At 42.6% G+C, this 18,342-nt stretch overlaps 1 protein-coding gene across 1 annotated transcript in view; it reads left to right on the plus strand.

Annotated features, from left to right (window-relative positions):
• Positions 1 to 18,342, plus strand: part of PWD (chloroplastidic phosphoglucan, water dikinase (ATGWD3)) — a 108,739-nt gene that overhangs the window by 20,452 nt on the left and 69,945 nt on the right. The window contains exon 7 of the mRNA XM_087393108.1: positions 5,047 to 5,131. Coding sequence (XP_087249234.1) covers positions 5,047 to 5,131 — 85 coding nt within the window. The remainder of the gene's footprint in view (positions 1 to 5,046; positions 5,132 to 18,342) is intronic.

The following is an 18,342-nucleotide window of genomic DNA, read 5'->3' on the forward strand; positions in this document are numbered from 1 at the left end:
GTAATGCAAAAGACCAAGATTAGACATTGCAAATGTCTTCTGCAACAAGTCAAGCTTAAAAGTTGCAATTCGCTCAGCTTGTGTCCCATTCACAAGCATGTCATCACATAGAGTACTAAAATCAGCAAATCCGTCCCCCTCTTGCGGATGTAAAGGGTAGCCTCAGTAGGGCTGCTCTGAAAGCCAAGTGTACGCAAATGAGTATGTATACTGGAACACCAAGCTTGGGGTGCCTGCTTCAATCCATAGAGGCTTTCTTTAAGCATCATACCTTGCTTTCAGAGCCTTCAACCTCAAAGCCAGGAGGTTGGGAAACATAGACCTCTTTTTGCAAATGCCCATGAAGAAAAGCTCTCTTGATATAAAGCTGATGTACCTCCTAATGAAAGTGGGCAGCAAAGGCAACAACAATGCGTATTGTAGTGATCTTGGAAGTGGGGGCAAAAGTCTCCTCAAAGTCAATGCCTTGCTAGTGAGCATAGCCCTTAGCAACAAGATGGGCTTTGTAACAGTCCAGTGAACCATCAGCTTTCCGTTTAATATTATAAACCCACTTAGTTCCAATGGCATTCTTGCCAGAAGGAAAGTCACATACCTCCCAAGTGTTATTGTGATAGATGGAATCCAATTCAGCTTTACATAGCCTTCAACCAACAATCATTTTGAAAGCATGCTGTAGCAACCAATGCACAAGCAACCAAATTAGCATGCTTTTTACGGATAGCTGCTCGAGTACGGGCTGGTAGAGGAGGAGTATCTTGTTTGCTGTCTTTTAATGTGTCAAGGAGTCAACGGGGGACCTTTTTGGGCGCTAGTATTTCAGCTCTTTCCTAGTCAAGAGCCCTGTGCACAATGTCCTGATCAAGCTGAGGCATATCAGGCTGTAAATGGGGCTGAATATCATGCTGCACATATGGCTGCAAATGACCAACAAATGTCGGAGGAGCAACCTCAGATATGACATTATCATGAGCATGTGACGGAAACAATGGCTTCAAGTTGTCAAAGAGATCTGGTGCATCAACAACGGGCTGTTTTTGACAGTCCAGCAAAGGTATAGTGGAGGATTCATCAAATACAATATCCCTACTAACAAAACACTTGCCCATGCGGGGTTGGTAGAGCTTATAGCCCTTGCTCTCTGAGCTATACCCAATAAAAATGCATTTGACATCTTTATCATCCAACTTAGTGCATGTCTGAGAAGGCACATGGGCATATGCCAAGCATCCAAAAGTCCTCAGATGAGAAATCCTGGGCTTATGACTTGTCCAAGCCTCATAAGGTGTGATGGTCTTCAATGCCTTTGTGGGGCATCTATTCAAAATGTAATTAGCACACATAATGGCATCCAACCACAACTTGTTAGGCAAGTGCTTGCCTTTCAACATACAGCTAGCCATCTCCATCCCTGATTTATTCTTCTGCTCAGCCACGGGACTCTGTTGAGGAGTGTAAGGCACCGTGCACTGATGATGAATGCCACGGGAGGCCTTAAAAACATCAAACTCTTTTGATATATATTCACCCCCCTTGTTTGTATTAAGGTGAGCAATTTTCAGGCCACTCTCATTCTCAACCAAGGCAATAAAATGGCTGAAGCATGTAGAAACTTCAGATTTGGATTTCAATGCAAAAATGCAAGTATATCTGGTGAAACCAAATAAAGCTTGCATGAGGCACCAACTCTCCCATCCTTGGGAAATGAAGAATGGTGCATCTTACCAAGCAAACAAGGTTCACAAACATGCTTTGAAGGCATATGCATTTTGAGAAGATCAAGAACCATAACATCCTTAGGTAGCTTCACCAAAGCCCCAAAGTTGAAGTGTCCAAACCTCTCATGCCACAAATGGGTATTTGCCATGGTAGAGGAATCATCAACAAAGGCATCTACATCTGCAAGTCTAGCATCATCCAAGCATTTTGTCATAGGCATCAAGTGTATACAGCCCTCTAGTCAATGTCCTAGTCAAGACCATGGTAAAGGCATGTATAGCATCATAGACCACACATCGAACACCATAAAAGAGAACATGATAGCCACAAGTAGTTATGGCTGAAATATAGATGAGGTTCTTGCGAATGCTAACATAAAGCAGGGGATGAGCATTTTCCGAGCAAAATCTTTCGAGTGTCCGAGCGAAGGGAAAAAAAAGCTTCCAACTATATAAAAATATGGCAAAAATAGATCCGAACAAAACATAGTTTCCCTTAGAAATATGCTAAGTATTATAGCAATGCCCATTTTATACAAAAATCTTTATATGAATCTTTGAGAATGGTGAGTAACATAATGGTATGACTTTTGAAGAAACCCACATGTAGAGTAGACTTCTTTATGAAAATTCCCTTATGATCCTTCTTATAACTTTTACTTAATAGGAGGTGACATTGAAAACCCTTTCATAAAAGGGTTTATCCAAAGAAACCTCATTGAAGCAAGCCATCAAGATAGTTTTGCCAGCGAAACCCCTTTAAAGTAGGTCTTTCGAGGTAGTTTTGCTGGCGAAACTACCATGGACAGCACTTTTAAAAGTGGCATGACTGTCACGTCGAATGTCCAAATATAGTCATTCAGTCACTCAAATTGATCGGAAAATCCCATTTGAGAACATCTATGGGGTTATATTTTGAAAAATATTGCATATATGGTATTAAATATTAAATCTATTTTATAAGAGTGATATATAAGCCCAAGTTAATACTTATTCATAGTAATTTAAATTTCTTTAGAAACATATCCATAAATATCTTGTTATTTATGCTATTAAAACATTAGAAAGCTCTTATCATATTGATATAAATGTGTTTAATAAGTGATTATATATATATAATATTATTACATTGAGAGTGATTATGAGGGATGTTCCTTAAAGGAATTATTTTTCAACATTTTTTAAAGGTAATAACAGGGGTATAAAGGATGTCTATGAAGAAGAAAATTTATGTTATGTAAAATGGAATGAGTGACAATTCCGTATATTTTTATGATAAAGGGATCTAGTTCTAGTGAAAATAAAAGTGTAAAAACCATGTTTCCTAAGGAAATACCATTTTTTAAATCTCTTGAAAAACACGCTCAGAAAATTTATGTTATGTAAAATGGAATGAGTGACAATTCCGTATATTTTTATGATAAAGGGATCTAGTTCTAGTGAAAATAAAAGTGTAAAAACCATGTTTCCTAAGGAAATACCATTTTTTAAATCTCTTGAAAAACACGCTCGGATAAACCTGCTCATAGGTTTTTGCTCGTAAAATTGATGCACCCCATAAAGCACATTCTCTAGAGTGACAAGACTACCAGAAATAGAAGTAAGAGCAACTTGCCCAATGCCTCACTGTATATGATGCATTATTGGCACATGTGACTGTTCCCCTCATAGATGCATGCTCAAGTGAGCTGAATAACTTCTTGCAGGAAGTAATGTGATTGCTAGCACCACTATCAAAGAACCAGGATCAGATACATCAGAAATTGTCATGTAGGCATCATGAACATCATGAACATGAGAAGAATGAAGTTGTAGACTTTGGACAAATACATAGTCTTGATCCTATGAATGTGTGTCCTTTTCAATGTTGTGGTGAGAGAAGACGTGTGTGTAGTGATAATCACCAATGTGCTAAGTCCTGTGGTGCATTTAAAATATCCACATGGAGACTTTGAAACATTGGGTGATATCTTACAATGTGACATTTTTGATATGCAAGCACATAGAACTCTTTGGGATCGAGATGAAATCGTTCCAAAGATATACTTTCAAGATATTAAGGGAACTTTTATTGAGAGGGAAAAAGTTGGGATGTTGCCTTACTCATAGGATAAATGTTAGCACTTGGCATATTTAAGGGCTATGCTCAAAATCTTCTTTGTATGGTGGAGGTAATTAAGTTAACTAGTGAAGGGGTCATTCAAAATGCAATGGATAATATGTCACATCTAGAGGTCCTTAATACTACATCTCATCTTTAGGCTCATAACATTGTCAAATGGGGGTTAATTAGGTTTCTTGAAATCATGGCATCTCTAAAGATTACCATAGCGGCATGCTTTCACGTATTGAGGACATTATAATAAGTAATGTTAATGATGCAAGAGAGGTTGCAAGTGACTCCAATATGCTCATTGGTATAGAGGATGTGTCTTATGTTGCAAGCAACTCAAATCTGGACTAGGAGAACCAGATATTGCAAGACCAGACTCTTTTCTTCTTCTTCTCAGATGCAATTCTCTTCCTGCATTAAGAAATGTCATGCCTAAGTTTTCTGCAATAGTTGCATCTCTTCTTCTTCTTATCCCCTCGAAGAAGAAGCATCATGGGAGTGACCAGCATGTGAATGAGGGGGTTTAGCCACTGTAACCTTGCCTTTGCCTTTGTTTTTATGCTGGGTAGCAAAGGCTTGATTACTAGCCATAGAAGCATTGCGGTTTGCACGGCTTTGTTTCTCCTGAAGTAAGAGGGCAACCACCCACAACCAACCTCAATGTAGTAGCAAAGCCCTGATAAGAGTCGGGCAACCCATCAAGGGTATTAGAAACAAGTTGAGAATCAAGCACCACCTCATCAATGTTAGCCAACTGCTCTTCCAAATCCTTCACACTGGTAAGATAGATCTACTGACATCTACTGTCGTACAGGCTAAGTCGTGCCCTGGTTGGATAGACCATCTGGAAGACTGGCCCTATGGAGTTTGCCCTGAGGTATGTGTAGGACTGCACTATCTCCACTGGCTCACCTCGGTAAATGAAGGTATGTTGATGTAGTACAATGCATGAGGTGTTGAAGATCTTCCCATGGTTAACTGACAAGTGTGAGAGAGAGAGAGAGAGAGAGAGAGAGAGAGAGATGCTTAATTTTTTCTTGTGATGCATGTTTTGATGGGTTTTCAGCTTAACAGAACAGTTGGATTCAATTCGTCCTTGGTCTTCCCATGGTTAACTGACAAGTCTGAGAGAGAGAGAGAGAGAGAGAGAGAGAGAGAGAGAGAGAGAGAGATGCTTAATTTTTTCTTGTGATGCTTGTTTTGATGGGTTTTCAGCTTAACGGAACAGTTGGATTCAATTCGTCCTTCTTTTGAAGAACATAACATTTCAATTTTGGAGAACTTTTTGGCACGAAAGAAGGTATGTTTATCTCCATGCATGCATGCATTTTTGCAAAAGTGGTTTCGTTAGCCCATTTTTGACATGACAATGATGGTTGAAAATGTGTATATACATACATACATACGATATATGTACATGTGCATATGTATGCATATCCAAATAGGCATGTAATATAGGCATAAATATATGGATGTGTATGCATTTGTATATATTTGTATGCATGTGTCATGTGTGTAGGTGGGTTGCTGGTCATGGGTATATGTGGAGAGAGAGAGAGAGAGAGAGAGTCCCTTAATGTCCACGGGAGGCCAACATGTCTATGGGACAGCAAAAAACCATCTAGTACATGTGTTTTAGGAAGGGCACATGGCAGCTCCTAGGGAGTGCAAAAGCAACCCCAATTATTTAGAGTACCTACGTAATAGTCTGAAAGAGTAATCAGCCCTACATCAGTTTAAGACTGAGAGTCTTTTGGTTTGGATTTAAACTCTTTGATTAGTGCTATGCCTTCACGATAAACTGCCCATTTTCCATCCTTCCTAGCAGCCTTGACTTTAGCTAATTCTGTTGCCTTATTCTTAAATTGAACTCCTGTAAGTTCCCCAGCTATCCATATCTTTGTCCCTTTCAACTCGTAAGATTGTCAAAGAAGCTTGATCCGTAAATCTCGTGACTTAAGTGTAAGAATAGCATGTCCTTTGGAGTGTCGGATATTAGTTGCCTTGTCATCATCATCATCATCATCATCATCATTATCATCATCACCCTTCCATTCAATATAAGACATGGGTGTGCTAAAGTCCCATTGAAAGAATCATCATCTTTGAACCATCCTTCAAGGAGCCCCCCCACTCTAATCTTCAATGCATTATCACGTCTGGCTTCGTATTCTTTGATTTCTTCTTCGATATCAGTCTTGTTTGCCTTTGTGTCAAACTCCTCAATCAATTCTTTCTTGATTGATTGTACTTTAGTATGAACCATATCTTTGACTATAGAGACTAGTTGAGGAGTAGAAGGAGAATTCTTACATGAGTTCACAACCTTAGTAGTTACTGCCTGCTTGCTAGGTCCCTCGAGAACTTGAAGTCAGGCTTTTACTTTTGCCAGCTCAGCCTTAACTCTCTGACTGCTTGCTGCAAATGATAAATCTGTTCATATTGTCCAATGATAGGTCATTTGGACCCTTCTTGCTGGTAATTGCACAGAGAGGGTGTCATGGCAGCAACTGTAGAGTACCAAGTCTTGAAAGTTGAGGTCGATGGAGTTGAGGGGAATTTCGAGGAGAGGGTAGGCCGTTCCATATTGGCTATTTCTTAGAACTCCCTAGCTGAACCTAACCCTCGAGTTGGGCTGGGGGTTTAGCCCAACTCGCCCTAGGAGCTTGCCTCGAGAAAGTACGGGGAGTATGGAAGATGTACGGAGAAAGTACGGGGAGTATGGCAAACGTACAAAGAAAGTACAGGGTTGGTATGACGGACTGGTACGGGATGTACAGAAAGGGTATGATGGACTGTACGGGGCTGTTCGACGGGCTGTACGGGAAGGCTATGGGAATGTATAGAGATGTTACGAGGAACTATACGGAGAAAGTACGACGGGCTGTACGACGAGCTGTGCGGAGCTATATGACGGGACTGTACGGAGGGATTATGGGCTGCTGTACACACAGAGAGAGAGAGAGAGAGAGAGAGAGAGAGAGAGAGAGAGAGAGAGATGATATGATATGATTGTATTAAAGTCCATGTGAGACCCTTCAGTATCTATGAGACTAGTGATCACTATTAACTAATAGTCACATCCAATGAAGAGAAAAATCTTACAGATTTGTCATGTAGTGAGTACTTGTTGGGCCAGCTTGTGATCTAGACCCAATATGTGATTGCGATGTATGCATAGACAAATCGGTGCCATTGCAGTTCCATACTGCTATCTTCAATCCGCGCTGCCCCCCCACCCCATGGCCTCGACACCGTCATGTGCTGTCCCCGTCGTCCTCTTTCTGTCCTCTCTCAGATTATGACTTTCCCATCTCTATAGACAGCCCACTTTCCTTATTCTCTGGCTGCCATTACACGTACCATTCCCTCTCTTCAATGTTCCTTGCTGTAAACAGCGTGAGATCATGTCTTGGTTCCCTTTAGTGCGGCTCTCATGCTCTGGAAAGTGGATCTATCCATGGCAGTTTAATATCAATGGCCTCGTGGGTGTGTCATCCTTTCCCACTTGCCACACAGCCTCAAAGGTGAGGTTGACTCCCATCTTGGTCATGAGTGCCTTTGCGTCCGCCATCGGGGTGTCACCCATTTCTAGTCCTCTTAACAATACGTTTAGGGCTTTGCTGCTCTTCCTTTTCTCCTCATGTAAGGCATCGGAGATGAAAGCCTTCTTCGGTTTCTTTACCACTTCTTTCCATCATCAACCTTCTATGTGTTTGCCCCAATGATGTTGGAGACATCATAGCCAAAGAGTGTGTTGATGCGATGTGTTGGTGTGTAGTACTAGAAGATCTAGTACTAGTTCATGTGTGAGTGCCACGTGTCATTATGGGACTCATCCCATATGCACTTGGTGCAAGTGTGTGAGTGTGTAGCATATATAAGGCTTGCACTTCACTTGTCAACTCATACTTGATGAATGAATGAAAGCCTTCATGGCATGAGCTATGGCAGCTTAATGACACTTAAGAGGCATGATATGGTTGATGCATTGTCTCCTTTGGAGTCGCCTCCTCCTCATGCATGTGAAGGTTGCATCCTTGGCAAGATGCATAGACTTCCCTTCAAGAAGGATGGTGTAGTGAAAGCTACACGGAAATTACAGCTTATTCACAGTGATGTTTGCGGTCCCATGAGGACACGTGCTTTTGGGAGTTATCTCTATTTTGTTACATTCATAGATGACTTCACCAACTACACTTGGGTCTATGGTCTCAAGGCAAAATCAGAAGTGTTTATGCATTTCAAACACTTTGTGGCTACGGTTGAGAATGAGACAGGACTCAAGGTGCAGACACTCCGCACAGATCGAGAGGGGAGTATATGTCTCATGAATTTGAGACATTTTTGAAGGAGAAAGGCATCACACTCAATAGAATGGCAAAGCTGAGTGGAAGAATCGCACTGCCATGGAGATGGATAGATGCATGCTCACAAGTAAGAAGTTGCCTTAGAGGTTTTGGCTTGAAGGCCTCAGGTGTGCCAACTATATTTTGAATCGGGCTCCTACAAAGCCTTTGAAGACAATCACTTCCTATGAGGCATGGCATGGGAGAAAGCCTTCAGTGGACCATTTCAGAGTTTTTGGTTGTATTGCATATACCCACGTGCCTGTGGAGTTTAGACACAAGTTGTCAGATAAGGCACTCAAATGCATTTTTGTGGGATATAGTTTACAGTCGTCTCTACAATCCTGCTACATGCAAGATTTTTGTTAGTAGAGATGTTATATTCTCTAAAAATTCAGCACATACACATGCTGAATTTCAGATACCAGCTTCTTTAGATGATGTGGATGCTTCCTATAGCATTTGGTTCCCCTGCTGAAACTCAGAATTTACAGCAACCTCCTCTAGATCCACATGTCCAGATTCAGCCACCGGCTGATTTAGTACCACCTCAGGGTGTGGATGAAGTTGTCAGGCAAGAGATTCAAGAGATACACGTAGCCAAAACAGCCGAATTGGTTGCTTCAGACTCTCAGGGAGAGTAGGCTTGAGGCTCCATTGCCTGGTAGGACTCGTAGTGCAATAAGGCACGCAGGGGGAGCTCTTTCAGTTGAGACAGCTTATGCAGGGACTCTTCTTGATGAAGAGGAGCCTGACTCTTTTGAAGAAGCAAAGGATAATGTGCATTGGATGCAAGCCATGCACAATGAGTTGTAGTCCATAGAGAAAAATCAGACTTGGGCTGTTGTGGATTTGCCACCAGGTAAGCATGCCATCGGTACAAAATGGGTTTTTAAGGTCAAACGGAACCCCGATGGGTCCATTGACAGGTACCAAGCAGGCTGGCTGCCAAAGGATATGCTCAGAAAAAGGGAATTGATTATGAGGAGACATTTGCTCCTACATCCAGGATGACAACCATCAGAACTGTTATTGGCATGGCTGCACATTTGGATTGGAAAGTCCATCAGTTGGACATAAAAAAAGCATTTTTAAATGGAGACTTGTTGGAAGAGGTGTATGTGAAACCACCTCCAGGCTTTGGGGTATCAGATGATGCACGTAAGATATGTAAGCTGAATAAAGCTTTATATGGGCTGAAACAGGCTCCCCGTGCTTGGTATGCAAAGATAGATGTCTTTCTGTCCAGCAAGGGTTTCAGCAATAGTCCAACTTAAAGCACCCTGAAGCTGAATCTGCCCTGGAATGGCCTTGGAAGTGAATGGTATGAATCGCCAATTGGGCTGCCTTATACAAGCCCCCTTGGGCCCTAGATTTGACCGACCAGGGGCTGGAATGAACCAACCAGACCCCACATCAAGAAGGATGAGGGGGAAATCTTGGTCATCATTCTTTATGTAGATGACCTACTGCTCACAGGGCTAAATGGTGATAAAATTGCAGATTTCAAGGCTGAATTGAGAGCCACTTTTGACATGTCAGATTTGGGCATGTTACATTATTATTTGGGGATCCAATTCATTCAAGAGAGACGTGGTATCATTATGTCTCAATCCAAGTATGTTCAAAAACTCTTGGATAGATTCAGGATGCAAGATTGCAAGCCTATAGCTACTCCCATGGAGCTAGGGCTGAGGCTTACAATGCATGATGCAGGAGAATCTGTAGATACCACACTCTATAGTCAGGCGGTTGGATGCCTCATATATTTGTGCAATACACGGCCTGATTTTCAGTTTGCAGTATCTCAACACATTGGCAGTCTGTAAAGCGCATCTTCCGTTACTGGCAAGGCACAAAGTCTTATGGCTTGATGTTTCGTAGGGGGGGTGACTTGCAGATGCATGCTTATAGTGATTTAGATTGGGTTGAAGACTACGACACTAGGTAGTCCACAAGTGGTAATTGTTTCTTTTTGGGCTAAGCTTGCATTTCTTGGCTGAGCAAGAAGCAATTTATTGTGGCTACTTCCTCATGTGAAGCTGAGTACAGGGCAGCTTTCACAGCGACAATTGAATGTGTTTGGCTGCGACGTTTGTTCGTTGATCTTCGTCTCTTATTAGAGGATCCTTCTCCAATTCTCACTGATAGTCAGAGTGCTATAGCAGTGGCAAAGAATCCTGTGTTTCATGCTCGCATGAAGCACATTGAGGTTCACTATCACTATGTCAGAGAGAAGTTGCATGCAGGAGAGATCAGTATGATCTATGTGTCAACACATGACAATGTTGCAGACAGCTTCACCAAAGCACTTCCATGTGAGAAGTTTGAGGCATTTCGCAGTGCCCTAAACTTATCTCGTTTTAGTGATTGATCATTTCCTTGTACATGACATTGGCACTGCAAGGGGGTGCTAGAATTATGGATAAATTCTAGGCAGTGACCAATGTAAAGTCAATAAGTGGGTTAGGGGGACTTTTCTATCATTTAGAGGTTTTTCCCCCGAACCATAGTTAGTTCACTAACTACGGTTAGTGAAGGATAAGGTTTGTCACTTAGACAAAACCTTATCCCCCCTTTTGTATTACTACACTTCATTCTATTGCATATTTGACATTCTGCGCTCTCTCTCTGGCTTCTTGCTCTCTCTCCCATTTCTATCACCTGGGATCGACTTTGACGGTGCATCCATGCTATAGTGGAATGGGTGGGCCGATCCATTTGCATACCATGTGTGGCAAACCATGCGGATACGAGTGCATACCATGATGTGCTGCCCCTGCTCTCTGCTAGTCATCTAGAGGACTCTAGTGCCAGCCTCGGCAATCTCTAGCTAGGTAGCTCCCAGACTTAGAGGACTCTAGTGCTAGCCTCGGCAATCTTTAGCTAGGTAGCTCTCAGAGTCTATGCAGAAAAGTCACCGTCTAAAAGATGGCATCAATATGAAGTGGTGTCATAGCAATTTCTGCTTGTATGATCTAGTGTGGGACTGAGGGCGTACTCCGAATCATCCTAGATCCCATGGTCACCTGTAGCCTCTCAAATTTCTTCCACTCTGTCGCCAAGAGATCACACCCCCTAAATGGTGCCAGCCCTTCCTCAGTGGGTACTAGAAGTGAGACTGGAAGCACTATCTCTCTAGTCCTGCTAGAGTACCCCGTCCTCGTGTGAGTCGTGATGTGGCTACGAGGGTCATCGTGAATGTGAAAACTGCCCCCAGGTATGTGTAGTGTTAGAATTATAGATATAATTCAGCAGTGACCAATGTAATATAATAAGCTAGTTAGGGGCACTTTTCCCTCTTTAAGAGGTTTTTCCCCCTAACCGCAGTTAGTTCACTAACTATGGTTAGTGACTACTAAGGTTTTGTCACTAGGACAAAACCTTATCTTTTCTCACTTTGAGTTGTACTCTCTTGCTCTATTCTATTGCAACTACGTCTTCAGCTTCCAAGCTTCCTGCTCTCTAAATCTCTCTTGCTCTCACTCACTTCCTATTCCTTCATTTGGTATCAGAGCAGGTTCAAGAGCTTTGAGCTCATTGCTCCCTTCAGTTCCAGCGCTTAGCCTCAAACTTTAGTCTGCTCCAACCTGTCCGTACAGTCCGTACAACTGTACGGAATCCTGACGCATAGTGTCGTACAGCTCCCGTAATACCTCCGTACAGCTCCCGTAAAACATCCGTACTGCTCCCGTACAGATTGCCGTACAGATCGTCGTTGCGCCGTACAGATTGCCGTACAGCACAGTGCAGGTCATCGTACCTGCGCAAGATTCCGTACAGCGCCGTACGCCGTACATCGCCATCCGTACACCGCCGTACTTGAGCAGGAGCACCTGGACAATCTTGTCGTACTGACCGTACAAACTGTACCGTACAGTCGGTACTGTACCGTACCACCATACAGTTAGTACTGTACCGTACCACCTGCACTCTTCACAGATTTGTGTGCATTTCTGCATTTTCAGATCTGTACTTGCAGATTTACACAGGTTGCCTTCAGCCACAGGTGTTCTTTGGTAGGCACATCTTGCAGAAAACCATAGTTTGGTTCAGTTGTTTGGGAGTACATTTGGGGCATTTTGCATATTGCAGACATTGCAATCATTGTGCAATTTTGGAGCTACATCTGGAGCAAAATTGTAGATCTAGTCTGAAATTTGGGGCTTTTGTTTAAAAATTGCAGATTTGGGGTTTTTAGTAATTTCGCCCCTTTCTGGCTGCAATTTCTAGCCACAAATTGGGGCTTTTGTGTTGAGAGAGCATTTTTTGGAGTATTCAGTACATACTGCCTTTCTTGGAGTGTTTGGAACACTTTTGGCAGATTTTGGAGAGTGTTTGATGCTTGGACAGATTTCTGACAGCTCAAGTACAGAAATCTAAGTTGCATATACAGCCCGTGCTTGGCTGTGTTTTTGGGAGTTGTGCATTTTATTCCCAGTAAGGGAATTCAGCTTTGTATCTGCTTCAATCTCTTTCTCAGATATGGCCCATCAAAATCAGAATGAGTTCCAGTTCAGTGGTCTTTCACAGGAAGACAAGTTGGATGGTACCAACTACTCCCTCTGGAGTTTCATGGTACGTAATATTCTGATTTCTCGCAATTTATGGGATTATGTCAATGGGGGTGAAATCCGACCAGCAGATATTGCACCTGCTACCCCTCCTCAGCAAGGAGGTGGAAGAGGTCGTGCACAGGGTGCAGCTGCAAGGACAAGTTGTTGGTGCAGCTACAGTCAATACTCCAGAGCAGAAAAGATGGGATTCACGGGATGCCTTAGCCTTGTCATGCATCTCTCTTTCAGTGAAAAGATCAATCATTCCGCATATCCGGTCGTGTAAGACCTCTAGGGCAGCGTGGGATATTTTGGAAAGCATGTATGCAGCACGGAATGATGCCAGGGTATCTTTCTTAAAAAGAGAGTTGAGCAATACACATATGGAGGAGGGTGACTCCATGTCAGTCCACCTCACAAAGCTACAGGATCTCAGAGAGCAATTGTTAAACATAGATGAAATTATTCCTGATTCAGAGATGATTACAACCACTCTGAATTCTCTTCCTGAGTCTTATCTCAGCTTTCACACTTCGCTGAATTTATCATTGAGGGGGGGTGCAAATCCTCTCACTTTTCATGAGTTGATAGGACTTCTGCTTCAGGAAGAGCAGACCAGGAAAAATTTGGCTTCACGTGCAGGTGAACAAGCCATGCTCTCAAAATTTAAATAAAAAACAAAGGGACAGGCAAAGACAGCAGCAAATCAGCCTTCCAGTGGGTCAGGACAGCCTTCACAAAAGGCTAAAAGTGATGCAAGTAAGCCCAAAAAGAAGGGTTTTTGTCACTACTGCAAAAAGCCAGGTCATCACATAGCAGAATGCAAGAAAAGGATTGCAAAAGAAAAGAAAAACAGCTCAGGAATGGCTGTTTCAGATTCAGCCCCTTGTGCATCTGATAGTGGGGATGCTACAGCCAACTTTGTTGGTCAAGATTATGCCTTTTTATCTTGCATTTCAGATTCTAGGTTGGCTGTTCCAGATGCTTGGGATAGTGCCTCTTGCAGTGATGATACATATGCTTTTTTGACTTGCAGCTTTGACTCTTCTACAGATGCATCTGCTTTCAGTGTTAATGAAACACTGAACACATGGTATTTTGATAGCGGTGCATCCAAGCACATCACTTCTAGGAAGTGTCTTTTTACTTCCTTGCATCCACCTCCTGTTGGTAAGAAAGTCACTTGTGCCAACAACTCCTCATATTCAGTACGTGGCACAGGAGAAGTTGAGCTCACTGCAATTGATGGCTCAATTTTCAGACTTTCTGATGTCTTATATGTGCCTGGCATAACCAAAAATCTCCTTTCAGTGTCCACTCTTCACAGAGGGGGATTTCAGGTCATCTTTGAGGATGACAAATGTGCTGTCCGAGACAGGGAAGCTAACTATGCCTTAATGTTATCTGGTACTCTGCTACGTGGGCTTTTTCAGCTTGATATTTTTGAGAAAAGAGCAGCCCATGCTCTGGCAGTTTCTACTCCTACAGCTGCCATGCAAAATGCATAATTATGGCATGCCAGATATGGCCACATGCATTATAACAGCTTAATGACACCTCAGAAATTTTCAATGGTTGATGCCTTGCCACCTCTTGAGATACCTCCTCCACATGCCTGTGAAGGGTGCATTTTAGGTAAGATGCATAGATTCCCCTTCAAGAAGGATGGTTCAGTTAAAGCTGTTCGCAAATTGCAGCTAATACACAGTGATGTCTGTGGTCCCATGAGGACTCCGTCATTGGGTGGTCATCTCTACTTTGTCACATTTATTGATGACTACTCCAATTTTACTTGGGTTTATGGGCTGAAAAAGAAATCTGAAGTGTTCACGGTATTTAAACACTTTTCAGCCATGGTTGAAAATGAAACCGGACTCAGGATACAGACATTACGTACGGATAGAGGTGGGGAATACCTATCTGCAGAATTTGATGCTTTTCTCAAGCAAAAGGGTATTGTGCATCAGCTCACAGTCAGGCTGACCCCTCAGCAAAATGGCAAAGCTGAGAGGAAAAATAGAACCCTCATGGAGATGGACAGATGTATGCTGAAAAGCAAACACATGCCTCATAAATTCTGGCTAGAGGGTTTGATGTGTGCCAATTACATTTTGAACAGGGCTCCCACTAAGGCTTTAAAAACAAAAACTCCTTTTGAGGTCTGGAATGACAAGAAGCCTTCAGTGGATCACTTCCGAGTCTTTGGATGCCTTGCCTATGCACATGTGCCAGTTGAATTTAGGCAAAAATTGTCAGATAAAGCCATCAAATGCATATTTGTTGGATACAGTGCAGAAAGCAAGGGGTATCGTCTCTACAATCCTGCTACACGCAAAATCATTGTAAGTAGAGATGTGATATTTTCTGAAAATTCAGCTCACACTCAGGCTGAATTTCAAATGCCTTCATCTTCAGAGGATGTCTTTCAAGGGTTGCTACCCATTGCTTTGGGTTCCTCTGCTGATTTTTCTGATCCAAATCAGAATTTACACCAAATCAGAATTTACAGCAACCTTCAAATGCTTCAGTTCCGCCACAGGATGTCTTGCCTCCTCCACAGGCAGTGGAACAAGTGGTGCAGCAAGAAATTGCAGACATACATGAAGCAAAAACAGTCCCAAACTGGCTGTTACAGACTCTCAGGGAGAGTAAACTTGATGCTCCGTTACCTGGCAGGACTCGCAGTGCAGCAAGGCACATGGAAGGTGCTAATTCAGTTGAATCAGCATATGCAGGTACTCTCCTTGATGAGGAGGAGCCTACCACATTTGAAGAAGCAAAAGGTAATGTGCATTGGATGAATGCCATGCACGATGAGTTGCAGTCCATTGCAAAAAATCAGACTTGGGATGTTGTGGACTTGCCACAGGGTAAACATGCTATTGGCACACGATGGGTATTTAAAGTCAAACGGAAGCCAGATGGCCCCATTGACAGATATAAGGCCAGGCTGTTTGCTAAGGGCTATGCTCAGAAAAAGGGCATAGATTATGAGGAGACATTTGCTCCTACATCCCGGATGACCACCATCCGATCAGTAATTGCAATGGCTGCACATTTTGAGTGGAATGTTCATCAGTTGGACATAAAAACAGCCTTCTTAAATGGGGACTTGCTGGAAGAGGTGTATGTCAAACCACCTCCGGGCTTTGAAATTACAGCAAATGCACTTCAAGTATGCAAACTCAATAAAGCTTTATATGGGCTGAAACAGGCCCCTCGTGCATGGTATGCTAAGATACATGCCTTTTTGACCAGCAAGGGGCTGCACAATAGTCCTACTGAGAGCACCCTCTACATCAAGATGGATGGGGGGGAAATATTAGTCATCCTTCTTTATGTCGATGACTTACTGCTCACAGGGTCCAATGAAGAAAAAATTGCAGATTTCAAAGCTGATTTGCAGACCAACTTTGACATGTCAGATTTGGGGCTGCTTCACTTTTATTTGGGGATCCAGTTCTCTCATGAGAGACGTGGCACTGTTATGTCTCAGTCCAAGTATGTTCAGATGCTCTTGGACAGATTTAACATGCAAGAGTGTAAGCCCATAGCCACTCCTATGGAGCCGGGGCTGAAACTCACAATGCATGATGCAGGAGAATCAGTTGATGCCACACTTTACAGTCAAGCTGTTGGATGCCTCATATATCTCTGCAACACTAGACCTGATATTCAGTTTGCAGTATCTCAGGTGAGCAGGTACATGCACAGCCCAAAAACTATGCATTGGCAGGCAGTTAAGCGCATCTTCCGTTATTTGTAGGGCACAAAATCTTTTGGCTTACTATTTCCCCGGGGGGGTGACTTGCAGATGCATGCCTACAGTGATTCAGATTGGGCTGGTGATTATGACACTAGGCAGTCCACTAGTGGCAATTGTTTCTTTTTGGGTAAGTCTTGCATTTCATGGCTGAGCAAGAAACAATCTACAGTGGCTACCTCATCATGTGAAGCTGAGTACAGGGCAGCTTTCACAGCAACAGTTGAATGTGTCTGGCTGAGACGTTTATTTGCTGATCTTCATCTGTCTTTGGAGGGTCCTTCTCCAATTCTCACTGATAGTCAGAGTGCCATTGCAGTGGCAAAGAATCCAGTGTTTCATGCTCGCACGAAGCACATTGAGGTTCACTATCACTACGTCAGAGAGAAGTTGCATGCAGGAGAGATCAGTATGATCTTTGTGTCCACACATGACAACGTTGCAGATATTTTCACCAAAGCACTACCACGTGAAAAGTTTGAGGCATTTCTTAGTGCCCTGAACTTATATCCGTTTGGTGATTGATCAGCCTTGTACATGACATTGGCACTGCAGGGGGGTGTTAGAATTATAGATATAATTCAGCAGTGACCAATGTAATATAATAAGCTAGTCTTTGGCATTATCTTTCTCAGATGCTTCAATGTTACTTATCAGTGCCAAAGCTAGAGCTCACTCATCGTCTTACGAATTGGGCTCTAGGTTGCTAGGGTTCATGCACTCGTGCATTACTATTGTCTGATGTCTCAGTGGCCAGTTTGTATAAGGTTTTGATGCTGCGACATTGGATTTCAGATCCGGCAAATCAGATTTGGTATATGAATGGTAATGCCAAGTGGTGGCGCAAAAGATTACGGCAGTTTGGAGCTGCAAACTTCTTCGTCAATATCATTTTTTGTGGCGGGTGATGCTTGGAGTGATTCCATTTGGCCAACTCCTAGCACGTAGATATATTGCTCGTACTGTTTGTCGTAGATGTTAGGCTCCAAAAGAATTGGGCATTGCCTTGCAGCTCATGCCTTTCTCCTTTTCCTATAGCAGCGTTTTCGGGCTCAATTTCCTACTCCTTGCTTTGGCAAAGCTTTTTTGGCTATTCGGGTCTACCTACAAAGGTGAGAGCTTGATCTTTTCTTCTGTTTGGTTCGATGTTGGGCTTTGGACTCAGTAGAAAGATAGAAATCATGGAGTCTTTGGAGATTCAACTTTTTCCAAGTTTCACTACTTCCTAATGTCACTCAAACAATTTTTCTATGATTATCTATGTGTTCATCCGATAGATTCCTCTGTTTACTTGTCTTACATTGACATCTTCTGATGCTGTAATTTACATGGACTTTACGACAGAGAGAGAAAAAAAAGAAAAGATATATTATCGTCCGTGGAAGACCTCGCGGGCCTATGGGACAAAGTACAAAACGTCAAGAAGACTTACATCTCTGTAAAAGCCAAAAGAGAATCGAGGGAGTGTCAAAAGCAGCTGAACCCGGAATTATTATAGCATAACTACATTGAAATACTATTTTAAAGGTAGCTTGAATTAAAATCGGTTTAAGACTGACAGTCTTTAGGTTTGGATTTGAAATCTCTGATTAATGCTTTTCCATCCCTGTAAAGAGCCCATTTTCCTTTCTTTCAACCATCCTTCACTTTGGTGAATTCAGTGGCCTTCATTTTGAGCTGAATCGGAGTGTGCTCCTTCGCTATCCATATTTTAGTACCTCTCAATATATTATTTTGCTTGAGAATCTTGCTTCTTTTCATCTTGTCTTGGAAGCATACTTTGGCTTGTGTCCCCTCTTGGATGACATCAAGTACATCTTCAGCTTCCCACTCTATTTGTGGG

Source organism: Dipteris shenzhenensis, chromosome 22, assembly GCF_047967505.1.
Source record: "Dipteris shenzhenensis isolate YYH24624 ecotype China chromosome 22, Dip_SZ_1.0, whole genome shotgun sequence".
Classification (NCBI taxonomy): Eukaryota; Viridiplantae; Streptophyta; class Polypodiopsida; order Gleicheniales; family Dipteridaceae; genus Dipteris; species Dipteris shenzhenensis.